We start from the raw sequence: 27,015 nt of genomic DNA, 5'->3' as shown, positions 1-27,015 counted from the left end.
TTAGGGGGCCGTTGACCAGAAGTGGAACACTGAGGATAGACCGTGAACAGCAGGGACGCGGGGCGTTCCGTTACCTGGGGAGGAACGGAGGAGGGGGAGACGGAGGGACGGCTATCCTCCTGACCGCAATCCACTGTCATCACTTTAGAAGGGCTTGGAAGGATTCAGGCAAACTGCTGGAACGTCTGTTCCCTCCTTCGTATAATTAACAAGCAGGAAACTTCGCTTAAATCTTAGTTTTTATTTCAGAGGAAAAGCCCGACAAAATGAGAAAGGAGATCCTCTGTGATGGGAGCCATTTGAGAAGAAAAACAACGTCTTTCTCCATGCGATCGTAGCTGGGCGCTATAGCCTACTACCTGTAGGATTTAAATCAATAATCACTTTACGTAGGATGTGGCGATCGGAAGCTGCGAAGACATGCAAAATAACGTTTTTATAGTAAAATGGAGCGCAAATTAAGAATCATAGAACAAAAATAGTCGACATCCACACAGTGATCTTGGGATCGATTAAGAACCTGTCTCTTTTATGAAGAAAGACTGCGACTGGCGAGCCTCCTGCCTATGGAACCACCGTGAAATATGCGCTTCGGATTTTTCACTGGGGGAAAGGCAATAAAGCCGGCGGTAATTCAGTAGCGCAATAATGCACGATGCTTGTACTTGTGCGGTAATTTGCATTGAGTTTGAAAGTTCGAGCAATATCTTTAGTAAGTACCAATGTAACCTTATATGTCGCAGGTATGCGTCTGCTATGCTGAAGTGCGCGTCCGACTGAACCAGTTATTATACGCCTTGAACTTAAGACAGTGCCACCTTCTACTGTCTGCCCTCTATCACTGGGAGAAGCTTTTTTCCGTTGACACCAATAAATAAAATAACAAATATCAAACCAAAGGCTGGAATCAGGCTCCATGCTGTTTACTTGAGCTTCCGCAACCTTGCCCACAAGTGGAGTATTCCAAAGTTGTGATAAGTGAAGCGTGCTATATGAAGATCTCCGCATCGCTGTTGGTTTTCTCCCGCAGAGATGCCAGTGCGCGCCGTGACTTCCACGTTAATGTACAGGGGCCTTTGCACTATACCAGACATCCTATCGTACCGGACCCCTGTTACCCTTCCCGAGGACGAACTAGAAGGTAAGTCCTTCTGCGGTGATCCGTTTATTTTGATGCGAAAATACAGCGACCGTAGCAAAGATCTCGCTGACATGCATCAAAGGCGTTAACATATATCGTAGTGCAATGCGTCTCCAACTTGAAATGGACTGGCGTACATTCATCGCCCAGATAGCGATGGACACCTGTTAATATCAAGGGGTTGGACTGAGGGTGTAGCGAGTGGCAGCAATGCAGGTATTGGCGTTAATTACGAGGAATTCAAAATGATAAGACCTCTGTGTTCAGCACCACGGAAAGCTCCGCATGCATTAATGAAGGCTATTTGTGCGTCTGGGAGATTTACTCAAAACTCGATCCAGGCAGTAAGACTTCTACAACTAGTTAATTTTGGTTTAAACCATGAGAAACGACGCGGGGAGGAATATGTTGCTTTAATTTTGCAACTCTCAACAAAGCGCGCATCATTTTACAGTGTAGTTAATATTTAATGCTGTTCTTCAAGATGAACAGACGAAGGAATTGTGTGTATCAGAATAAAATTTATGTCTGAAATATATCATTACAATATAAAAGCAAAGCAAAACTGATGAACAAAATATTGTTATTGTTAAAGGCTAAAATTTAAATCGATGCAGGTGTCAGCACAGTAAGTTGGACTAAATTACCGGCGCCTTTGCTATACTTAGCTGGGGAGTGCGGGGAAAACGGGAACTTGGAACGCGACAATGGATTAAGATGGTGTGCATTTAGCAAGGCTTCTGCAGGTTGATTCAACAGACCGTTGTCTTCTGATTATGTATTCAACAGGCGTGAGATGGGCAGTGTTTCTGGCCATTTTACTCTTGATGTGCAATATTTACACAGTCAATACACAACAATACACACTCATATACGTTCACAGCGCAGAAATCAGTAGCTATAATCTTAAAAAGCTCCGTTGCTAATTTGTTTATGGTAGGAAAAATATTGTATATTCTTATTAATTTAAAGTATGGTTGTTTTTTCCCTGCTCAATGCTACAGTCAGAGCACTAAAGTCAAAGTCTTCTATACTCACGTTGTACTTTCGGTTAGAGAAAGAGAGGCGTTTTCGCAGTATTTAGTCTGGGACGGGAATCTTTCGATGTTATCAGGTAATTGAAATATACATAAGCAAAACATCTGCCTAATTTTGCATTTAGGCTCCTAAAATACAACAGAGCAATATAGGCTACAAATGGCAAAGAACTCCTTTTCACAAATATGCAAAAGAAATTATGCATTCAAGTACTGAACGTAAATGAACCATACACTTTGCTGAAGAAACTTCTCTCGCCAAATAAACAATAAATAGATAAATAAACATATTGCGCAAAGCAATCAATATCAAGGTTAATTAGACAGAGTTATGCGCATGTGAAAAATATATATTGCAGTTACAGAAGTGGCACGTTAGATATAGTTAGGTGTGAAGGGAACAGTAATACAAATTATACGTATACTGATAAACACGCAGAAAATCTGTGTCTGTACTCTGTAGTTAGATGCTTAATCGAAATTCTACTACTACCGATCTCCGAAACATGCGATTCCCTTTTTTTCAAAAAGGTTCCAAGATAGCTATAAAACACAACTTCTCCCTTGGTGTTTGCGCCTACATTTTCTTGAAAAAAAAGATATCGATTTGTTGGTATACAGATGTAGATAGACCTATATATTCTATGGAATCGACGATTTTTAAAAATGGACTAGCCTACTTAACGTGGGTATTTCAATTATATTGCTGTATGAGTCACCTATACTATTTGGGGGTCAGATGTATTTTCGGAGACACAAATGTTAATATTAATGTAATGCGTTGTTTATTATCAGCTTTTAATAAGTTTTACTATGTTTTAATAGTTTGTTTAATATAATTGCCTGCTAATCTGCCACAGAAAAAAGCGATTAAAGTAGCCTACTAATTCAACAGGCTACATCCGTAAATTTTAATGTAGGAAACGGTACTGTATCTGTGCATAACAGGTTTCTTTTCCAGTCAGAACCAAAGTGATCGAGAATGTGCCGGAAACTATCGGTTCACATGCTGACTGAGTATGTGAGTTTATTAGAGGAGAGGAACACACTGGGGTTTACGCATCCACTTGGGGACGTTTAATTCCAAAGCCTCTTCTCTGGATTAAGGGGGAACCCCAGTTCCTGAAAGATTCAAAGCCGTTATTGTGAGATGATAACCCTAAATGGAGCCGCTATCTGGCTTCTGATGGCCAGTTCATTAATCTCTGGGCTCCACGTATATGTAAATATATAGTTTGGTACAACTATACATACGTTGAAGTAAAAAATAAGGAAGAAACCAGGGTCTGCAACACATTGAGGTTCGTATATGTTTGTAGGCATGCATAAACAGTATTAGCTTACATTGTGGGGACCAAAGATCCCCCACAATGAGGAATAAAAACATTGTGGGGACATCTTCCAGGGCTAGCTTAGTTTTATAAAAATTTGTGAACGCAATCAAAAGACTACAAACGCCAAAAGTCTTGTGTTTTGTTTGGTTACTTACTGTTAAGCATAGGGCTGAGTAGGGGTTATGGTTGTCATTGTTGGGACTAGGGTTATGCCCATAGAAATGAATGGACGGTCCCCACAAAGATATGACTACAAACCTGTGTGTCTGTGCATGTGTATCTGAATTAGGCTTATATTACATTGTGGGGGACCAAATGTTCTCCACAATGTGATAAAAATCTGTTATTTTGACATTGTGGGGAGCATTTTCAGGTCCAGACAAAGATCTTTGAATGCAATCAAAAAAGTAAAAATGCCAAAACTCTTGTATTTTGTTTGGTTACTTATGGTTACGGTTAGGGCTGGGTAGGGCTTAAGGTCGTCATGTCGGGATTAGAGTTTTCCCCATAGAAATTAATGGAGAGTCCCCACAGAGATACAATTACAAACCTGAGAGTGTGCGTTTGTGTCTGTGTGGTTGTGTCTGTAGACAGAAACGAAAAGCTGAAACAAACTGTAGGGGGTTATACATAGGCACCCCTGCAGTTTTTCAGATAATGCAACATGTTGACATTACAAATGCTTTGCTGTTACCGTAAGCCTGTGTATTTCCTTTATTTGGATTAGAAACATGCAAAAACATCCGTGAAAAAGCAAGATCTAATCTCATTTTGAACAATACCCCAAAATTGTACTGACAATTATTGGCACCTGTTATAAATAATAAGAAATAAATTGTATTTCAAGCAACACATTTGTACATAAATCTAATGGTGCTGCCAATTTAAAAGTCACATATTCAAGCAGTTTAAGTAGAGAAAATTTGATCAGAGGAAGAAGAAAAGTAGAGAATTGTCTGAGGAGGTAAGAAACAAAACCGCAGACAAGTGTCTACAATTCTATGGCTACATGTCTGTCTCCAGAGACCATAACATTACAGTGTCCACTGCACACCACGTTAGGTCCATGTCATTGTAGCCAACCTCCCTGAACATGAATGGATGATGAAAGATTTCAGTGAAGGATTGCCCAGATGATGGAGAAAGAACCTCAATTGACTGCCAATCAGATTCAAGCTGACTTTTGGACACAAGGTACAACAGCTTCAACTCTAACTATCTGGCACCTCTCAGTGAAAAGGGGCTCTGTGGTAGAAGACCTAGGAGGATCTCAATGCTGACAAAGAGACATAAATAAGCCAGACTGGAGTTAACCAAAATACCCCTGAACAAGCCGAAATCATTCTGGGAGGATGAGCTAAGACCAAATTAGAACTTGTTGCTGAAAAATTTAACATGCATAAATAATGCTTTCAGAAAACAAATGGACGCCTTCAAAGAAAAGGATAGTATCCCTACAGTCAGATGTGGAGGAGGTTCATGGATGATCTGGGGTTATTTTGCCATGCAGCTCTGGCACTGGTTGCCTTGAAGCTGTGATATCAAAAGATTACCAAGGCATTTTGGAGAGCAACGTAGGACCTGGCGTGAGAAAGTTTGATTTCTGTCGAAGGTCATTGGTTTTCCAGTAGGACGATGATCCAGAATGCACTTCAAAAGTACCTAGAAATAGTTTCAAACTAAGTGCTTTTGAAGTGGTGAGCAATGAGTCCTGATAGAAATCCCGTAGAACACCTGTGGAGAGACCAGGAAAGAGCAATTGGGAGAAGAAGAAAGCCATCAAATGTGGGTGGCAGAGGCAGTGTGCAAAAAACGAGTGGCCCAGACTTCCAGTGGAGAAGTGCGAGAAGCTCAGTGATGACTGCAGGAAGCACTTGCTTACTGTTATTCCTTCCAAAGGCTGTGCTACGCAATACTAAGTGTGCGCTTCCAATAATTTTGTCAATGCAATTTTTGGAGTTGTCTGTGAAATAAGTTTATATCCTCCTGAGACCCGACCTATTCATTTATGTCCATTGTAGTGGACATTGTATTTTTGCATTTATTTTTTCACTGATGTTGGGAAACATATTTATTCTTGTTGTGCACTAAAGAGGACATGCTGCGAAATTAAAGTCTAAATTGTAAGATGTCTCAGGAGGGTATTTGGCTTTTTCCCCTCAGATTTTTGTTGTTGTTGTTCTAATGCAAATAAAGGAAATGTGTGTATTAACACTGAAACATTTGTAACATCAACAGTTTTTGTGGGGGAACCGGTGCATTATCTCAAAAAAAACTGCTGGGGTTTCAATATTTTTGGCCTCATATGTAGTTTAAGTTTCAGTCTTGTTGACCCTGTAGGGAGAATTTTGGCAAATACTTGCTATAATAGCAACAACCACCAGTTACTGCCTGTGCACTGATTTTGGAAAAGTTTAAAGAAAGTCTACAATCTAAATCTCACTGTCACTAATTCAAAGTCCTTCCCAAGCTTAACATATTAAGAAACATATGCCTTTTAAAAGTAATGTTTCTGCTTTGCGTTTCTTAAAAAAATCCCAAACCCCATAATACCTACAAAAGGGGAAAGTAAGACCAGTAAACATCAAGTGATTAATTTAAGAGCTTTAAGAGAGTGTAATTTGTTTTAGGTTAATTTTCTCAGAATTACAGTAACATAATTTGACAGGACCCCCGTGCTGACCAGCCTTGAGTAATTTATTATGAGGAACCAGCAGTCATGGCTCACATCTGTTTAACGTGGGAGACGGCTGGGGGGGTGGGGGGCAATTACTGCTGATAACAACAATGCTGAGAGGAATATTGAGTTACAGCTAATTGAAGGTCATTGTAATAATATTGAAATTAAAATGAATGCACATTATTCACATTGTAGGATGCTTATATAGAGACGCATTACACACACACACCTACACACATATAGTGTGTGAGGATTCACATGTGTGTTTATAATGTGTGTTTGTATATCATATGTAGAGTGTTGTGGCCTGATGTATAAGGAAAAACAGAGTACAGTAAAACACACCGAAGACTTTCTGCGCTGCGGGCCCATGTGTTACACTTGCTACACAATTTCCAATTTCAGTTAAAGCTTTCTAGGGAGTACTGGTCAAACTTTCTCACTGTTTCCATTCACTGGTCACTGACCAATTGAACGTATGTTTCAATATTTTACGCTGAGCCTTGACTCAATAATAATGCTCTGCGTTTTATTTCATTTTGTTTTATTTGTCAAGTAAAAGAACAGTATTATGGATAATAATAAATTTCATTTAAAAAGGAAACTTGAAGGAGAATTAATACCTTTAGCCCAGGATGTGTTTGACTCAGATCATGTTTCGGTCACTGGGTTCTGAGAAACCAAATAAATTCAATTGTCTGGCTGCATGGACTCCTGATGCCAAGTCTATTGGCAGCTCTGTAGGTCCGACGGGCTCGGTGTCTGAGTCGCACTTCCCATTTTCATCATCATGATAAATTGTGGCGTCTCATATGTGACTCTGCTAAATCAAATCCTGCTGAAAAATGCCAGCTCTGATTTCTCGGTACACAGAGTACAGCTGTACAGTGGCCCCGGTCGCTGGGAAAACGTGGCATTTCCAGCAGGCTGACCGCGGCATGTCAACAGTGTTTCGCAATGAGTCACTGGTCCCTCCTTAGAGAGCTGCTCATGGGGAGCAGCCGGCCGCGCCGCCATCCCTGAGATGTTATTCTTGTTCTTCTGTCGGGATCCCTCTAAAAACACTAAAGCAGGGAAGGGCTGTCCCATTACTTTACCCTACAACAGAGTGTGCACTTGCAAAACACACCGTTTTTTTTTCAACTTTTGGAGAAAATCTCAGACCTGTGCCGAAAGGGGAAAAATGGTACTATTCTGCACAGAAGACCTTCTGCTGACTCCGGGACGTTTCACTCCTTTTAGCACTGGCTTGACGAAGTGCTGTCCACACTCTTACCTGGAGGACTGCTGTTTCGCTGTATCATTTTTTGGACCTCCTCACCTTTGAATCAGGCCTTAAAATCCTGGTTTCCAGGAACAAAGCCAGCTCTTAAACCAGTCAAGGACAGGACAGTGATGCACATCTGTTTGCTAATAAAGATGTGACAAAGCAGCATGTTTTGAGGAGAATTCCCTTAAACTGGAAAAACACACACTTACAAGGAAGGCTCCAGAGCTGGGGACACAGTTATACATCAGTGTAACTGCAAATCCATCAATTAAGCCCCTAGAAATGAAATCACCTTCGACTTTGGACACTGAAAGAAAGGACACGGTGTAAGACTCCTTGCAGGGATCCATCAATCAGCAGGACGAGGCGAGGAATTAAGCAGCAGAGTGCGTGCAGGTGTGAGAGGCACACGCTGCCCAGCCAGGAGTGCCCTTGCAGTGAAACAGGCTGAATCGCAGTGATTCACCAGCCGCGCCGCGTCAGTTTCCCAGGGAAGGTCGCTGTGATTTTTTTTTGTTTTTATTTTCAGCTTTTTTGTGAAGGATTTCACAGCCAATTGGATACGTGACAATCTCCTGCCTACTATGAACCTCACAGTTACTAATTACGACGATTAACAAAATGATGATTATGACACTGACGATGATGTAGATGATTGGATGGACATTATAATAATAACAATTATAAAAACGAGCTCCTAACCATTACTATAGCCTTTATGCTGTCAAGTTTTTACAGGAAAGAGATATTTCTTTAGTCATAGTCAGCATGCAAAGAACTAGACAGGAATGTCTTCTAAACTTGAAAACAATTATGTTTTTTAGTCTCTGGTTTTAAGTGAGGAGTAAAGGGCCTTGCTCAAGGGCCCGATGGTGACATCACTCTGTTGATCACAGGATTTAAAACCACAACCTTGCACTCACAAGCACAGCACCCTCACTGGCTGAGCCACACACCACCTCCAATTTGAACCCGTGACCTTTAGGCTCAGTCTCTATAGATTGAGTGGTTCTCTAGGTTTCTACCAGCTTTTTTGGATCACCCCACAGCTATCTCCGCACACCATATTCCCCTGTAGTCAAAGATCATTTAATGTTGGAAATGGTCCCTGTCCGGTCCCCTTTGGTAAGTCAGTTCCCAGTTTGCCCAGCAGGTGTCACTGGCCATCCCGTTATTAGCTCCTAGTGTGTTCCATTGTCCCCTTGGCCGCTGGGTGGCTTAATGGGCTAACTGGATACCTGTGTCATCCTGGCTTCCAATTTGTTGTGGGTTTGACACTGGCTAGAGATCAGTCTCACCAAGTTTATAAGTTTTACATTTTTGGTTCTTGATATATTTCTATGTATTGGTGTATTTCTGCTTGGTGATTTATTTTGTACCTTTGGTTATTCCTGCTTGTGCCCCAGTTTTGTAGGTCTTGTTGTCCTGGTATCTCCTTCTGTTTCAGCCCTTAAGTATTTGTTAATGATGCTCACCTGTGTTTTGTTCCCAGCCCTGGCGTTCTGTTAATTGTTATGTTATGGTCTGCACCTGCCCCTCCTGTCACCTTTACTCTCAGTGTATTTATGGACCTGCCCTCATTCTGTTCCTCAGTTAGTCATTATGGTTGTTCCTTTTTAGCTCCAGTTTGCTGTGTTTGCTCCTGTTGAGATATACGTTTTGTTCCCTGCTTTACTGTTTTTGTTTCTGTTCTGCTCCCTGCTTTAGTTCTTGTGTTCTACTTACCTGCCTTGTTAGACCCCACATGGTGCTTTTTTGTTTCTTGTTTTTTTTTTGTTCAATTAAGTCTCTAGGTTTGTAAAACCCCAATGTAGCTCACGCCATGCCATGCTGTAATAACAGTTTAACCCTTATTAGTTTTGTACTGATAAACTAAAATACCCCGCTGATCCCTCGTGGGTGAGACTGTGCACGTCAGTGTTTGATGTCATTCTTCCCAAAGGCTATGGTGATGATTAAGTATATGACAGTGAGGATGATGCTGGTGAGGAGAATTTCGGAAAGATGATGCAGAGCTTTGTAAGGTCCCTGCGACTAAACTAAAATGTCTTCCAGCATCACTGTTTTAGGGCGGCATACTTGAGGGTTCGATTCCCACCCCTGCCTCAATGCATGGGGGTTTCATGTTCTGCTGCTTGCATGGATTTCCAGATGGATAGATGGATCGCAGCACTACATAACTCTGCAGTGTCGTGTCTCTATAAATGTATGCATATACATCCGTTATCCTTTTTTATTATTGAAGGTCAAGCACAACCAGATGTGGGTCTGTGAACACTGACTTTCTCAGAAGGGGACAATTGCGATCACATTTTTCTGTATCAGTGCAGTTCTTAGTCAGTCCTGCCATCATTCCTGATCGCTAAAGCACCAACATCAGTGAACTGCCTCAGTGACTCTAATGATCTGGTTTATTGATACTCTGCTGTGGTGCACAGTTACAGTTTTTGTTATACTACAGTACATTATGGGGAATAAGTGTCATGTCTCCTCCAGTCCTGCCAGGGGGCGACAGGACAAAATGGTTGCAGTTGTCGTGAATACCATCCATGATCTACCTCCTGACATGTAGACAAACTCAGCTGCCAATATAGACAGTCTGGCAAGGATTCTTGTTTTTCGGTATTAAATATCATGTCTTATTTGGAAGACTTCTGTTGCTCTGCTTAGCTGTAGACCTTGTTGGGGTTCATCTCCCTTTTAGTTCCAGTGTACATTTCATGATTTTGGATCTCCAGTTTCTGACTGCCCGCATTGCACTGGTTCCCGTCTCCTGCTCTGCTCTGTAGCTTATTTGCTGGTTAGCTCCACATCTGGCTGTGCACTGCAACCTGCTGGCCATCCAGAACCTAGGGAGGAAGACTGACGCTATAGGTAGATGTCCCTTGCGGCGTGCCCACAGTTCAGGGAGCCAAGTGCCAGTCCCATGTTACCAATAGATATCTCTCTTAGTAAGGAGTTGACTAGATGATGCCTTTTTCTAAAAACAATGCATTGTTTTGTGGTCGGATATTTCACCGGGATAATTCAAGCTAATAATCTTGTTATACCAGTTACACAGCAGGGCTTCTTCCAGGGACCAGAATCTAACTGGTTCTCACTTTTTCTATAAACCAGTTATACTCTTTTTGGTTTGTAGCACCATTGTTATTTTATTCCTAACATCTTAAACTGTTTAAAATAGGTTTGCATTCATTTATAGGATGGAGCGAGCGCCTCTTGGGCACACTGTAGCCCTGCATGTTTGTCACATCTGTTTGTTAGCTCTGCTCCTGGAGACCCTTGCAGTTCTAGTGACTCTAACGCACCAGGGCTTGACTGAAAGTTGAAATCACCTGGATGAGTGGTGAGTTGGGTTAAACGTAAATACGTCGAAAATCATGAGTAAAGATCTCCCTCAGAGACTCAGCGGTGCGGCAAACTCTGTTTTTTTCTCCTTTTATAAGAAGTCAGCCAAGGATATATTTTGGTTTTCTACAATCCCTGTGTAATAACTGGGCTTCAAGCCTCCTCTTTGTGCTACATACAGCACACCTGATTGGGTGATTGTGGGTTCGGAGATTAGCTGATTAGTGTCCTTTGATTGTCTGGTGGAGGAAAAACACCAAGATTCCAAATAGCTGGGGGGGGGTTGGAAAGAGGTTAGGGGAACACTGATCCACCTAATAGCCAATGCAATATATTATTAAACTCTCCTAGGAATATCCATATATCCATCTATCCATCTGCTGTCTCTCTGTTTACCCTGGTCAGGGTAGCAGTGCTTTTTTAATTTGCCTGAGGGTCTTGATTGTATTGGTTCAGCTTCAGTGACTCTAGTAGAATACTGTAAGTCAAATACAGCCTCAGGTCAGGTATTGTATCAAATGATAACCAAGCTAACAATAGCTTTACTGTTAACTCTTACCTACTTAATATGCTGCCAAAGAAATACCTAGGAATACCCAGGAAAGCTACTGTCATTTAAAGTCACAAGATGAGTAAAACCTTATATCCATCCATCCAACCTCCCTCACCAGCCACCTCCTCCAGTTCCTCAGGGGGAAAACCAAGGCGTTCCCAAGCCAGCCGAGAGATACAATCCATCCAGCTTGTCCTGGGTCTGCCTCGGGGTCTCCTCCCAGTTGGGCACGGTGGCAGTAGCAGCCAACTTGGGGCATCCTCTTTCCCCAGTCCTGCAGTCAGAGATTTTTGACCCGTGTTCCATCCCCCCAGGGAGCATCATAAACTGCATCCTCGCACTTATTGCGGCATCGCGAATGGCCAGCCAATCCGTGTCGATAGGGAAGGTCGACGAGCCTATCCTTCGGCTCGATGGCCCCACCAAAAACAATCGACAAAAAGCACAAGGACATTGCTCCGGTCAGTGCCTGAGAAGGAGTATAATGAAACAGTGTCCTATAGACCTATGGTCAGAGAGCGCATACTGATTCTGGCTCCTTAATTCATAAACATTAGTTGGCTGAGCTATAACAAAAAACCAAACACTGTTGTAAAACCATATATCCATGTGGTTCCTGCCCATTCAACTTTTCCCCCCGTGGAAGATAAACTTGCAGGGTCATATTAAGAAATACTGATCCCTGCTTGTGACTCAGCATTTTCTAGAATGCGACGTACCTTTCCATCTTCGGTGCTTTTTTATCTTTAAATCGCTCATCATTGAGTCATAAATAAGCAGGATCATTTGAGCCATGTGAGCAGGAACCCGCCTCCTGCATTCTGCAACTAAGGCTCCCCATGCAGTTAAATGTTTTATTGTGAGGCCAAATGAAAGTGAGAGAGGGATAAAGGAAAGAGGAGCTTTCAGGCGGCAGCGTGGCGAAGGCCCCGTGCCCCCCCCCCCGATCCTGCCACTAGGGGCAGCGGGAAGTGTATGTACTCCGAGCAGGCAGTCTGTCACAGAGACAGCAGCTGGCGCTCGGCCGCAGACGCCAGGTCACACGGTAACCGGTGAGATGGTGACAAGGAGTGGAGGGGCGACGGACTTTGCGGTTTGTAAAGCACCAATCCCGGCACAAAAAAAACAGGTAGTTTTGGCAACTGTCATGCGGAGGGGTAATTGATTTCTCCGTAGGGGTCCCACTCAGTAACTGCAGAGGTGCTCCAGGTGCGGGTGAGCGGTGCTGGTGTCTCGGCTGAAAACAAGGAGGGGTTGATGGGAATGAGGAGAGGCAGCACTGAGTGGGCCGGCGGGGGGGGGGGGGGGGGGGGGAGTTCATCTAATTTAAAAAGCTACCTGGATTCAGCAGCCATCTTACATTTACAGGGCTGGATATTTCAAAATGGGAGCATTTATTACTGCTGAAATATTCATCATGTGGTGATGATGATGATGCCAGATGGTGATGAAGACACATATGTCTCACATTCATACCCAGGCCAAATCACAGTGCCTCACAAATGCATTGGTCAGTTGCAGAAAGTAGAAGATTCTTCTATGGTTTATGGTTTTAAAATCAGTGACCAGCATTCTGTGTCAGTTAAAAGTCAAGCGTTCAGTAAAATGAAACATAGTTAATAATAATAAAGAGTCACCACAATGGCCTCCACCAGCAGGGGGCATTACACTTTAAAACTCAATCAAGTATAATGACAGGTGACCTGGCACTGTTTTAGAGACTCTTTTATGGATAAAACAAGTACCAGGTTGTGCATAACCAATAGTTATGTAATGCCCATCTGACTGTGGGGACTGCAGAGAGTTCCCTGAGATTATATGGTATATGATTATATGGTGTGAGATGGTACAGGTATGTGTGTCTGGGGACCTAAAAACAGAAGAGCAACAGCAGGGGTGTGCATGGTGCAGACCTTTTACTTACAGGTACGCAGAGGGGACGTAAGTCTCTGTGTGTCTGGTGCTTTGTGCGGAAGTTAAAGTCAGTCAGCTGCGTGTGCCACATCGTGTCGCACGGCAGATGAATGAGCGACTGAACTTCATGCCAACTTTGATTGAGCGTGTCCTTAAAAAAACCTTGCTAATGCTCGCGTTCGCCCTCGTTAAGCTGTCACACCGGGTCGTTTGGTATAAAGCGGAGTGACGCCTTCCGTTATACTTCCAGGGAATTAATAAATAGTGAACTGACATTACACTAATGAGGTAAACAAACGGCGTGTCAGAGAAACGGTGAGGTAATTTACGGCGGAACATGAATTGCTCGCCCGCTCGCCCGAAGACTGTTCAGGCTGAGAGATGTCATGTTTCTATGGCTAATGGCATCGTCTATCTGTGCCAGGAAAAAAAATATATTAAAAATATGACGAGTATAAAGGTGTGACAGTCTGAATCTTAAATGTTTGTTTAGTGGGAGGAGGGCAGCACAATATATCTGTTGATGAGATCTTCCATAAAGATCTCAAGCAGAATGATGTCTTGAATGAATGATGTTAGACCCAGGACAAAGCTGACCTTACAAGTTAGCTGTGAAAAGTTAAGCAGGCTAAAGTTTTCAAAGGCTTGATTAATTTTATCTAATGAGGCGGTAACACTATCTAACATTGGGCTGGATCTGCATGCTGTAGATGGGGAAACGCACACACACAATTTACAATTTTAGGCTTAGGTCTTGAGGCTAAACAGTGAACTAAAATTGTTTCTTCTAGCCTGGAGAAATCTAAAAATGAGATGAGGTTTCAAACATAGAGCTAATTAGCAATGTTCTCCTTATAGTGTAATTCTGGGAAAAAAAACACACACAACACCATATAAGATTTGGTAGTCATCTAGGTATAGTCATTTTCTATTATAACAAATGAAACGTACAGAATAAACTATGTATTTCAGTTTTTCATGCTTATCTGTTGTGTAGTGTTAGATGTTTACCAAAATATCTTGGTTATTAATTTCTTTACTGGACAAAATGCTACTGTCTGTTCACCATGTTTATTTACCACACTTGTTCATCATACTTGTTCACCATACTTGTTCACCATGCCTGTTCACCATGATAATATCACCCTCTTAGAGTGAACCGCCTACACATCCAGGCCACAGGTGGCAGGACTTCAGAAGCCAACAGTGTCTCAACAGCCCCTGGTCTCCTGAAGGGGTAGCCTGGGAGGTTCCTCCTGGGGTTTGTAAAAATCCGCTTCCTGCTGTAAAAGTACAGGTTCATGGCACTGAGGACGGATTAAAGTTGGCCCCGGATTGGACAGTCCTTTAAGAAAGCAAGTACGAGCCGTCACCTTAAATACAAAATAAAATCAATAATAAAGTAAATAAAAGCCAGTGGCCATCCCAGACCATGAGCATCTCTCTGGCCGGGGCTATTCAGCACTTGGCCTCCTTGTGATCTCCCAGTTTCCTCGTGGGTGTTTCAGCATAAGCTCCTTATCAGAAGTGCCCCGTGGAAAACACCCCCAGCTTTCATTACTCTTCACGGCTTCCTGTTCTGGTAATACAAACAGCACAGGAGTGAGATTTAAATGACATGTGTTGCATTTTCAGATGCCTAAAGCAGGACTAAAAAAAATAATCTTTCCCTGTGGCTTGCAATTACATGTTATACTTGTAAAGATATTTCTACTATTTGCAGAATATAACATTTAAAAATTGTGGTTATATTAAACAGACCTGAGTCTCAGTAAAATTATATGTGTCAGATATATCTTTGTCAATCATTCTTTGTGACATCAGCAACAAAAAAATCAGCCAAAGATAAATGCACTGATTTAGCACAAATCCCAGTCTTAAAATTTTACACGTTTGTGTTTATTCCTGGAAAAAAAAAACACCCATAAAGCATGAGGTTTGTTGTGGTCTTAGTGGAAACCTCAGCGGTACTTCAAGCTGCCTCTTTATTCCATCTTCAAAGAGAATGTTGAGTTTGGTGGAAAAGATTTCCAGCTTTGGAGTGTGTGCGTATGTCTCTGTGTTTGTCTGTATCCATGTTCTAAAAAAAGGATGTTTTTTTTCTTTTAAAGGTCGATCACAAAGTTGAATGTTTAACTCCAAATGGCTAGTGACCGCTCCAGGTCTGAATATTGCATGGGGGTTGGGCTAGATGACTTGGATCATGTGAAAAGAGAAGGTCACGTCCCCCTCGCCCCACGCCGGCATGCACACACGCTCAAATTGAGATTCCCCTGCTGTACGGTTTCCCACATCCGTGCCCGAGTCGCCAGTGGTCATTCCGCTGCACGGGGTCAGCAAAGGCTCCGCACATGACCATTTTACAGAAGGACTGGCAGCCTATTTTGGTAAAAATAGTACCACGGTCACGGGTTTATCTGTCCAACAATGGAGGAAGATGGCCTCTACAAGCCAGCAATTGACATTGTCCTTGAATCATACGCCCTGGATTGTCGTTTATGGGAGCGGGATGGAAACGCCTGCCAACGTCTTTCCCCATTCTTTGAAGCTCGTGTTGCTAAGGGGAGCCAACAGCCCCAGGCGAGATTTCTATGCCAAACATATTCTGGCGCTTTGTGAAAAGACTCATACCATATTTTCAGCTACATCTGTTTGAACTAAAACCGTCCATTTTTTTGGTTACACAGAGGATGCGGTTGATTAGCTTGGCCGTGAAGATGTTATCCAATTTCCCTCGACATGGCGAGGACATCTCAGATAATCCAGCAGCAGCGCACAGGACTGATCTGCAAAGCACTCAAATATTTATATAGTGGTTGCACTCCTTCGAGGGAAAGGAAACGTGGGAAAAAAGAGGTTTCGAGATGAAACAGGAGAGGCAGGGCAGCAGGTGGCTGCGGAGGCAATATCGCTGTATAAACACAGCATCCCATCTGGTGAAGGAATTAAAGATGTGTATTTGGGTTTTCCAATAAGTAACTCAAAATTTTCCGCCAGGGAGACATCTCGTCAAAACCGGCACAGTACATATATCTGTGTGGAGGCTCACCATCATTTTTAAATAAAAAATATGATAAATCATTTAGGCAGAACCTTGGAATTTCGGCATCACAAGAGCAAACTTTCGACTGAAGTGGGTCCGAACATCCATCCATCCATCCATCCATCCATCCATCCATCTGCTAACCTCTTACCCTCATGATGGTAAGGATGCTTGGAGCCTGACCCAGGCAGCATATGGAACAAGGCTGAGGTTTGCCCAGGACAGGGTGCCTGTCTGGGATGGGCCGCATTGTCCCCTACAATGCAGAGGTGAAGCGAAGCATGCGCCTGACTGTAGACAGGGGGCGCTGTTCACACATCTCTCCTGGCAGACAAAGGTAGGGAGTGATATCTAAGCTAACCATGGCTTTACAGAAAGCCAGTCTGTACACCACACACTATCTCAACAGATAGCAAACGTGACACCGGGAAATCCCTGCTTGTCACGGGTGCCCTGCTTTGACCCATACATTAGAACTGGGGAGGCAGAAGACTTTTTAAAGTTTCTGCCGCTCTTAATTCTACCATCCATATATCTTCTGTTTATCATGGATAGGCTCCTGGAGGGGCATGACGCCTGTCTCTGCCCACACAGAGCACAAAGCTGAGGCATCTTGGGCATTCTTACGTGATTGAAAATTTCTCAAATAAAACATTTGTCTTTTGCCTATAACTGTAGAAAAGTGTGTTATGTATGTATGTGCTGGTCAGGAAGTTCCTCTGGAATCGTTTTGCGGTTTTTAGGTCAGAAGCTAAGCCATTAGGCACATATTTCAACGTCAGTTCCTAGGAAAAGGACATCATTAGAGCAGGTAGCCACAAAAAGCTTCAACTTCCTGTACAACGGATGGAATTCAGTCCTGATAATGTCCTGATAATGTGAATTATAGAGCTCAGGCACAATGTAGGCCAGGTTACTACGAGAGAATGGTTTCTGACACGATTAGATTTTCTGGTCACTGACAAAGCTGCTCAGCTTTTGTTTAATTACACAGGTCTCAATGAGCTCTGTAAGGTATTATAGTAAAGTACAGTCATGATTTTCCAACCAAAAATGTTGTTTGTATACGGTTTTGTTAAATCCCAGCGCCTGCTGATGATGTCACAGCTGCAGGAAGAGAGGCAGTCCTGTGGTTTGACTGGGTTAGGCTGCGTTCGCTGTCCACTCACATTGATGACTGTTTACCAGACGATGGGGTCCTGAAGTGTTGGCTGCACTGGTGTTGCGGGGGTCAGGGCTGTGGGGGTGTGCATCTAAAGCTGTTACCCATGGTGCTTTAGGCAGAGGTGATGAAACGTGCTGAAAGCTGACTCGAAAATCCTTCCTCTCCTGCGGTTCTGCTGGGAGCCAGAGGCAAGGGGGATTGTGGGTGATGGATTGACCCCAGGGGGCCATTGTTATGACAGTCTTGAGCGGAGCTGTGCGGGTAACAATTGACCCATGACTTCACATTTCGGTAGCCTTCACCTCTGGCTGTGTGACTGTTTTGGTTCAGATTCCCACACAACATGTCAAAGAATTTAAGTGATTTTTAATATTAGCTATGGTGCAATAATAAGGGCTTTATGCAAAACCCAGACATGATTTTATTGGTAAGCTACTTAATTTGATGTGTTTTTGCACATAATAGCCTCAGATACTAAAATTATACAGATTAGTTACAAATTAATGTAATTTATTCTTCTTTAAAATTTTATTAATGCTCTGTTTTGGATGCAGAAATCAAGGCAATTTGTAGTACACTACTGAAGGCACAGACACAATGAGGTTACACCCATTTGGAGGGAATTGTGAATTTAAGTAGGATTATGTAAAAGCAAACACAGGTTTATTAATCTCCAAAACCATTAGGACTGACTTTTAAGTACATTTATCCCTCTTTTTTATTGATGTGGGTCTATGTTTTTGTTTTTAGGTGCTCCTCTCCTTAGACTGTGTTAGAAAGTCCAGGGTTCGATTATCCAGCAGTCCTATAGACGGCTCTCTTACCAAATAACGCTTTGCGAGTTCTGGTTAATGATCGATTAACCGTGAAGTGTTTCTTATTAGGGGTTACATGACAGAAGTCTATCTTGTCCTAAAATACATTAATTTATGCTTTTTTCCATGTTTTTCCCCCAATTATTTTGTTTTACTTTCTTCCTGGGTATGTAACAGACGGCAGGGCCTGTGTCCTCTCGACATGGTGTTTTGTAACACGGTGTGTCACCTGCGGGACACAGAAGTAGAGGAAAAGGGATTAGTGCCCTAAAGTGAGATCACAATTTAGATCACGACTCCGGCCATTAAAGGACGCGCAGACAAATAAGCTGGAGTGAATACAAATGATGGACCAGACTTTAATGTGCATTTATTGCGCATCTCTTATCTGCATATTTTATTCAATACCCGGATATCTTAGAAGTTATTCCCACACGATACCTGTTTGACGATAAAGCTTTGGGCGTCGCGACCTCATTAGCACTATAGCTGTGCTTCTGAGCATGCTGATTAAAAAAATCCTCTCAGCCTCACAAAGAGCAGAAAACAGCCCCAATGATCTGGCCGGCAGCTTATGCCTGTCTTCTGATATTGTTCTGTGTTAAGGTTTAAGTATTGTTTCTGAAGAGGGTAAATCATCTAAAAAAACGAGGCTGCCCTGAAATCCCGCGATTTGGAGTGAGACAGTGAATTATTTCGTTCAGCCGAGGGAAAACAATTACGCTTCTTTGGACGTGATGTAGATGACAGCACAGGAATGCATCTGCCAGTGGCGACTTCTATCGTGCCAGCGATTTCGGGCCAGCGCTGTTGAGCCAGTGGCCCATTTCCAGTTGAAAATTACAGTGGGATTAACGAGGCTGCATCTGTCAACTTCTGGTGCGTCAGGCTATGAGGGTCTAAATGCCCCCATCCCTCGCTGTTCCCTCCCCACCCGCAGAGATCCGAGAAGCCTTCAAGGTGTTTGACCGCGATGGAAACGGCTTCATCTCCAAGCAGGAGCTGGGCATGGCCATGCGCTCCCTGGGCTACATGCCCAACGAGGTGGAGCTGGAGGTCATCATCCAGAGGCTGGACATGGACGGTGAGCTGCTAACGCTTCCTGCTGTGATCTTTCCATAATCGATAATTATATATGTGAGCAATTCAGTCTTTCAGAATGAAATTGCTGGGTCATTTCACAAGCTGCTTGAACATCTGCGTGTTTGTTCTTTAAAAAAAAATGAGAAAGATATTTGATTGGAGACAGTATGTTTGCATGAGCCCATGTCTGTGTGTGTGTCGCTCATGCAGTTCCTCATGCTTATTCGAATTCAGATTCTAAAATTTCTAGTACCCCGTAAGAGAGAAACCGAAGCAGTTACGTGTCACTAACACTGCAAAGCAGGCCTCATTATCTGAGGAGATCACTACACTGCATGGGCGGTTTGGGGGATGGGGGGGGGTAGTGCACCCGTGACAACATGCATAGCCCCCCCCCCCATTGACCCCCTTATATGCATATGCTACTTGGGTTTGAAGCAAATGTTTTATTATTTTTATACTATTACTAGTATTTACATTCGAATATGTGGGCTGGGAACCGGCCAAACATGAACAGAAGCACATTTTCTTGATGGGTGGTTGATTCGCTTCAACTGGTGAAAAGCAAAGTTAATGATAGAAAAAAATAATCAAGCTTGTGGAAGCAAGACAATCTAAACAAGAAATCAGAGTGTGTTACGTATTTGTAAAAACTGTAAAATGTGACTGCAAAGCATTGCATAAATTACATTGATTTTCAAAATCGTCTTTTGTTTCTTACTGCTGGCAATCTAGTGTGTGTAATACTTGGAGGACATTTAGGTCAAATGCATCTGCCCCCTCCAATATAACATCTGGCCTCAGTCTGCCCCCCCCCCCGCAATTGAAATGGTCTAGAACCACCACTGCACTGCTGCTGATATGATTTCTGTATTCACTCACTGCTTGAGGTATGAGGAATGTTTCAGAGAAGACTGAAGTCCGAATTAATAATGACTTTCAGGAGATGGCCAAGTTGATTTCGACGAATTTGTCACCCTTCTTGGACCAAAGCTGTCTTCAGCCGGAATGCCAGACAAGTTCAATGGGACGGACTTTGATTCTGTTTTCTGGAAGGTATGGAGACTTTGTGTTCTGGATGGGAAGCAGATTTTGATTCTGTGTTCTGGAAGGTAAGCAGCCTTTGATTAAGTGTTCTGGAAAATGGTTGGACTGTGATTCTGTGTCCCGGAAGGTAAGCGTTCCAAAATTCCCTTTTCTGTCTGTGTTCTGGAAGGTAAGCATATCAAAGTTCCCTTTTCAGTCTCTCCTTCGCTTTTTACCGGACTTAATTAGAACTTTCATGAGATATCGCCTTGGTGGGAGAAGAGATATCCCTTTGATAATTCTATTTTGCAATAATAAACCAGGCGTACTAATTAAAATTACCATAGGAGAGATGCAGTCAGGACCATTATTAAGAGAAAAAAATCAATTATCTTTTGTCCCTGAAAGAATGATGTTAGCTTGCTTGAAACAGTCATAGAATAACCAACCAGACCTGATGGACTTTATTAGCATTTTTCCGATTAAAGCTTTATAGTCATTACATGGTTATGCACACTGAATATTAATAAATTTGATATAATTTCATGTAATAGCAAAGCTTGAATGAGCTCTGTGTTATATTTCTGTCCACAGACACCATGTAACAAAAAACTTCAGAAAACCTTTGAATAATTCCATTATGTTGGTTTGTATACAGAACAGTACAGGGGTGATAAGCTAGTAATAAATAAATCAGCTACTGTAGCACATTCATTTGTTTTTAAATGCAAGTTACATGTGACGACATTTAGAATGAATTGAAACTCTGTATCATAGTAATAACATCAAATGGTATAGCACGTTTATTTGCTGATGCATGTAATGATTGTTTATTAAAATGAGCTATCCTGTTTGGAACTAACTTGGGGCTGCATGATTAATGATTTCTGTGAAGCATTTTAACTCCTGAAGTAGGGCTAGGCAATATTATGTTGAGATGCCCAAAAGTTAGCAATCAATATAAATTTAATGTTTAATAAACGTGTAAGACTTTAAACTGCAGAAAGTACCACCACACCACAGACATCTTTTTGCCTTGTTTATCCATAAGAGCTCCTCTTATAAAAGGTGTCGTAGCTGCTGAGCTGTTTCCGACGTGATTTTGCTCAGCCCTTCCTGTTCCTTTCATCACTGCCACTTCAGTGTGTTTCACACTGAAGTATACCAAACTATAGTATACCAAAACAGTATTGCGTGGTGTGCCCCAATATGGTGTATATCGCATTGAAGTATACCAAACCATAGTATACCAAATCAGTATTACGTGGTGTGCTCCACTACGGTGCATATCGCACTGAAGTATACCAAACTATAGTATACCAAAACAGTATTGCGTGGTGTGCCCCACTATGGTGTATATCGCATTGACGTATACCAAACCATAGTATACCAAAACAGTATTGCGTGGTGTGCCCCACTATGGTGTATATCGCATTGAAGTATACCAAACCACAGTATACCAAAACAGTATTACGTGGTGTGCTCCACTACAGTGCATATCGCACTGAAGTATACCAAACCATATTATACCAAAACAGCATTATGTGGTGTGTCTCGCAAACCAAATAAAATAAACATTAATATACGCTGAGTTTATACAGATTACTAACTTTTGGGTGTCACATAACTTTTAGCCATATTACTAATCTGCTTACCAAATTGTGGGTGAAAATGAACATGCGTATACAACCCCAATTCCAAAAAGTTGGGACGTTGTGCAAATTGTAAATAAAAACAAAATGCAATGATATGGAGATCTCACAAACTCATATTTTATTCATAACAAAACATATAAAACATATGAAATGTTTAAACTGAGAAAATGTGCCATTTTAAGGAAAAAAATAAGGTAATTTTGAATGTCATGGCAGCAACACGTCTCAAAATAGTTTGGACAAGGCCATGTTTACCATTGGGTGGCATCCCCTCTTCTTTTAACAACAGTCTGTAAACATCTGGAGACAGAGGAGATCAGTTGCTTGAGTTTTGGGAGAGGAATGTTGTCCCATTCTTGTCTGATACAGGATTCGAGTCGCTCAACTGTCCTAGGTTTTCTGTGTCATATTTTTCTTTTTATGATGTGCCAAATGTTCTCAATGGGTGAAAGATCTGGACCGCTGGCAGGCCAGTTCAGCACCCGGACCCTTCTTCTACTAAGCTATGATGTTGTAATTTATGCAGTGTGTGCTTTGGCATTGTCCCGTTGGAAAATGCAAGGTCTTCCCTGAAAGAGATGCCATCTGGATGGGAGCATTTGTTGCTCTAGAACCTGGATATACCTTTCAGCATTGATGGTGCCTTTCCAGATACGCAAGCTGCCCATATGTACTAATGCACCCCCATACCATCAGAGATGCTGGCTTTTGAACTGAGCGCAGATAACACGCTGGGTGGTCCTTCTCCTCTTTAGTCCGGAAGACACGGTGTCCACGGTTTCCAAAAAGAATTTCAGATTTAGATTCATCTGACCACAGAACAGTTCTCCACTTAGCTACAGTCCATTTTAAATGAGCTTTGGCCCAGAGAAGACATCGGTGATTCTGGATCATGTTCAAATACGGCTTCTTCTTTGAATGATAGAGTTTTAACTGGCATTTGCAGATGACACGGCGAATTGTGTTCACTGACAGTGTTTTCTGGAAATATTCCTGAGGCCATTTAGTGATTTCCATTGCAGAATCATGCCTATTTGTGAGGCAGCCTAAGGGCCCGAAGATCATGGGCGTCCACTTTGGTTTTTCGGCCTTGTCCCTTATGCACAGAGATTTCTCCAGATTCTCTGAATCTTTTGATTATATTATATACTGTAAATGATGATATTTTCAACCTCTTTGCAATTTTATGCTGAGGAACTTTTTTTCTGAAATTGCTTCACTACTTGTTAATGCAGTATTAGGGGGATTGGTGATCCTCTGCGCATTTTTACTTCTGAGAGACACTGAAACTCTAAGATACTCTTTTTATATGTTACTGGCCAGTTTCCAGTTGACCTAATTATGGTAAATAGTAAATGGACTGCATTTATATAGTGCTTTTTACTACTCTTACGAGTACCAAAGCGCTTTACAATCTATGCCTCACATTCACCCATTCACACACTGGTGGCAATTTGCAATTATTTGCAAATTGTTCCTCCAGCTGTTGGGTTTTTGTACCACTAACTTATCCAGCCTCCTATTGCCCCCACTCCCAACTTTTTTGAGATGTGTTTCTGTCATAAAATTCAAAATGAACCTATATTTTTCATGAAATAGGAAAATGTCTCACTTTAAACGTTTGATATGTTTTATATGTTCTGTTGTGAATAAAATATGAGTTTATGAGATTTCTATATCATTCCATTCTGTTGTTATTTACAATTTGCACAACGTCCCAACTTTTCGGTTGTAGTACCTAAAAGCTAACCGTTTTGATAGCAAATGGGCACATTCAGGTCCAGGCTGTGAATATTTCATGGTAGTGACTCCCCCCTCCCCCCACCCCCACCCCCTAGTGTGACATGCAGAAGCTGACAGTGGACGAACTGAAGAGGCTCCTGTATGACACCTTCTGTGACCATCTGACCATGAAGGACATCGAGAACATCATTATGACCGAGGAGAACCACATGGACAGCGCAGAGTGTCAGGTGGATATCGACAGTAAGCAGTCTGCCTGTTTCCGTGGCTTCCTCTCTATTTTGTTCGGGTCACACAGGACCTGCAGACATCTAGGGAAGATTCTCTCTCTGACACATCTGTCTCAGATCTCTCTCTCGCTCTCTCCCTCTCTTGCTCCCTCCCTTCCTCTCATCTTCCCTGCAGCAAGTCCAATGCAACAGGTCAAGCACACCTGTGTTCGGAAGAGTCTAATTTGTGCCTTCGCCATTGCGTTCATCATCAGCGTCATGCTCATTGCGGCCAATCAGATGTTACGCAGGGGCATGAAGTAGGAGGAGCCAGGGATGGACATGTCCACATGGGGAATCCCCTCCCCCCTTTGTCTTTGTCTTTCGTCAGACGTCTCAGAGCAAGACAGCAAAAAGTAACACAACTTAAAGAAAAGTAACATTGCAAGGGGCCTAGCTTTGGACTTGCTGCAGCGACCTACATCCTGCCTCCTTCCAGGCAGAAAAACTCATTTTTCCTGCTTCGCTGGGAGAAAAACAGACGGATGAGTCAAAACGCAGTGATCATTTGGGACAACTGTACCACGTCTGCCCACCTACACCTGCTTCTGGAGTGTCAGAGTCAGAGGGAAGTAAGCGCAAGGCAATATGGCTGGAGACAACCTTTCAGTGCATGTACTGCATGAAACATCCATCCTGATGCAACTGGTGTTTTTCCATTCGTGCAAGGACAAGTATCTGTGCGTGCATAAGTCGTTATTAAATGTGCATCATAACTTCTTGCCGGCGGTGTCTGGAAACAGGGTCCAGGGGATGGTGGCATGCTTGGTTTCAGGACTAAAGATGAATTTGTGCAGAAGATGAGGATTAAGCTACATGGACTTGACATGAGGATCGTTCAATGTTACATCGAAGCTTTGCAGAATCGCAGAAAGATCTTCCTCCCGGCTGTGTCCTCATCATCACCAGCCGGCGTGCAGACCAGAGTGTTTGCTGCTGTTAAATTATGCATTGGAAGATGTTGGAACACAACCCTGTGTCTCTATGTATTATCCCCCCGCCCCTTTCTTGGGATGCACTGGAACCCTCCAGGGTTTCAATGATGTTGCCAGGTTGTTGTTGAGCTCAAAAAAACCCCAATCCTTTCATTATCAGGACACAAAACAAACCAAAGTGCGACAGCAGTAACGAAGCAGCCAGGAAAAGTCCCACCCTGATTCTCATTCTGGAAGCCGCTCCCCCCCCCCCCCCCACTGTCACAGAATACCCTGATTCAGCAATGTGAGTTGAAGCAAATACATGCGACATATTACATCTGAACCTTGACATCAGGAGGGCCTAAAGAAGTCAGTAGGAAATGTGATTTGATCGCTCAAGCTGTCCAACAAAATTTATTTAGTTAGTACGATTTTTCCAAGCAAGTCACCCAAAAGTGATTTATAATGGCTAATGGTTTGGGAACCACCAAACAGAAGAAATCCCAGAGTAACATGACTGGGGAAAAACCACTTCAAAGAATAGGACTGAGATGTTCTGGAAAATGGTGTTAATTAAAATAAAAATGAAAAATAAGTTGTAAAGAAAAAAGGCCCCATCAAGGATGTCCGCAACCACGAGTGAATAATCGTGGTCAGGTGACCCAGCTAGAGGCATCAGACTGAGGGTGGGCTGGGTATTCTGGATCTTCTCTACCATTTTCTACGCACTTTTACTTGTGAGATGTCTTGTCTGGAATATTAGTTCAGGGCTGGGTGGACATTGATGCTTGATGGAAACCAGAAAAAGGGCTATGCGTTTTGTTGAAAAGTATTTAGAATAAGACAGTAAGTGCAATATGGTGCAGTCCTGTAGGAACGAGCTACATCAACACCATAAAAATGTGGCAGAGGCACAGGATGTACCTTGTCAGATGGTCAGTGCCACAAGACAGCTGATAGGGGTGATCCCTCTATGGCCAGGACCTGTCCTCTTCTCAGCACAGGTCCAACAGGGAGGTCTTCACACACTCTACACATCCTGTGGAGTGTTTGAACTGTGGGCATGAGTAGGTAGATCTTTTGAAGCATGGAAACCCGAGAAGCAGGAAGTCTACTCTGCTTCCTCTTTTCCTAGATTCCTGTAGTGAAAGATAACCAGCTTATTGTGAATGTAGTGACTGGGGAAAAGCTGAAGATCTCGAAGGTACTTTGGTGGAAATCCATTTAAGGCTTGAAAAGGTGAGAATCAGTATTCTGTATTCTGCTCCAAATCTGACGACGGGGGGTGGGAGGGGATGACAGGGTGGTTAAGGCTTCTGGTCTCTGCATTTAGTTCCTGCTGAAGACATCTGCTCATGCATGCAGCCAGACATTATTCTGACCTTGGCTGCATTCTGAAAAATAGAAGATAGCGTGTTTATTATTCAGTATATTTTACTGCTGTGAGAGTCGCCCAGGAGAATGTCTGTGTATTGTTGGTTCCTCACAATGTCGCCGTGGAAACTTGTTAGATAAACAATGTACCCAAAAAAAAAAAGTTCAGGCAGGTGAAGACAGTGGGGTGCCGACACCCAGACAAGCAGGGAAGGCACTGTCAATTATTAAAAATCGCTCCTTTTCGATTCCCAGATCCTAAGCATTCCGTAGTCAGCGTTACATTCAACCTATACAACGACAGACATTTTCACTTTCACGTCCAAGTGAAATCTCATGTCTGTCCATGGGCCTCGAACCAAAAATCCTCCCTAGTAATTTGTCACACACATAAGAAGTTTATTTTGTGTGGGTCTTGTGTTTTTCCAAAATAATGAAACAAAGACTTTACCATATGGGAGTACTGGCATAGCTCAGTACTGCAGACAAGGGAGTCAGACATTGAGGCCTACCACTACTACTGCTAACAATAAAAACAATAATATTATAAATAATAATAATTAAATCAGAAGAGCACTTTGTTTAATTTTCCAGGTTATTTCTTGAGCTGAGATTTTGCTTCACGCTTGTTCATCAGTCCTCACTAGG

The 27,015-nt window shown here is 42.5% G+C and overlaps 1 protein-coding gene across 2 annotated transcripts; it reads left to right on the top strand.

Moving 5' to 3' along the window:
• cabp7b (calcium binding protein 7b) lies at positions 1-26,358 on the top strand. Of its 2 annotated transcripts, none has more exons than XM_023823044.2 (5): positions 1-1,141; positions 19,241-19,384; positions 20,327-20,439; positions 23,903-24,037; positions 24,213-26,358. In XM_023823044.2, the coding sequence occupies exons 1-5, from the start codon at positions 1,033-1,035 to the stop codon at positions 24,258-24,260; spliced, it is 549 nt and encodes a 182-aa protein (XP_023678812.1). In that variant the 5' UTR covers positions 1-1,032; the 3' UTR covers positions 24,261-26,358. The 2 variants fall into 2 exon arrangements, with proteins under 2 accessions (XP_023678812.1, XP_023678810.1); XM_023823042.2 differs by having other exon boundaries at positions 23,903-24,050.
• Positions 26,359-27,015: the final 657 nt, after the last annotated feature.

The sequence above is a fragment of the Paramormyrops kingsleyae genome, chromosome 7 (genome assembly GCF_048594095.1).
Source record: "Paramormyrops kingsleyae isolate MSU_618 chromosome 7, PKINGS_0.4, whole genome shotgun sequence".
In the NCBI taxonomy this organism is placed as follows: domain Eukaryota; kingdom Metazoa; phylum Chordata; class Actinopteri; order Osteoglossiformes; family Mormyridae; genus Paramormyrops; species Paramormyrops kingsleyae.
The sequence above is the reverse complement of the archived record's forward strand: the minus strand, read 5'-3'. Positions and strand labels throughout refer to the sequence as shown.

What these genes read in the sequence shown, in the direction of transcription:
- cabp7b (XM_023823042.2), top strand. Translation starts at nt 1,033, where the DNA reads ATGCCAGTGCGCGCCGTGACTTCCACGTTAATGTACAGGGGCCTTTGC. An exon ending in TCCCGAGGACGAACTAGAAG is followed by an intron (nt 1,142 to 19,240) that starts GTAAGTCCTTCT and finishes CCCCACCCGCAG; the next exon opens with AGATCCGAGAAGCCTTCAAG. An exon ending in TTGATTCTGTTTTCTGGAAG is followed by an intron (nt 20,440 to 23,902) that starts GTATGGAGACTT and finishes CCCACCCCCTAG; the next exon opens with TGTGACATGCAGAAGCTGAC.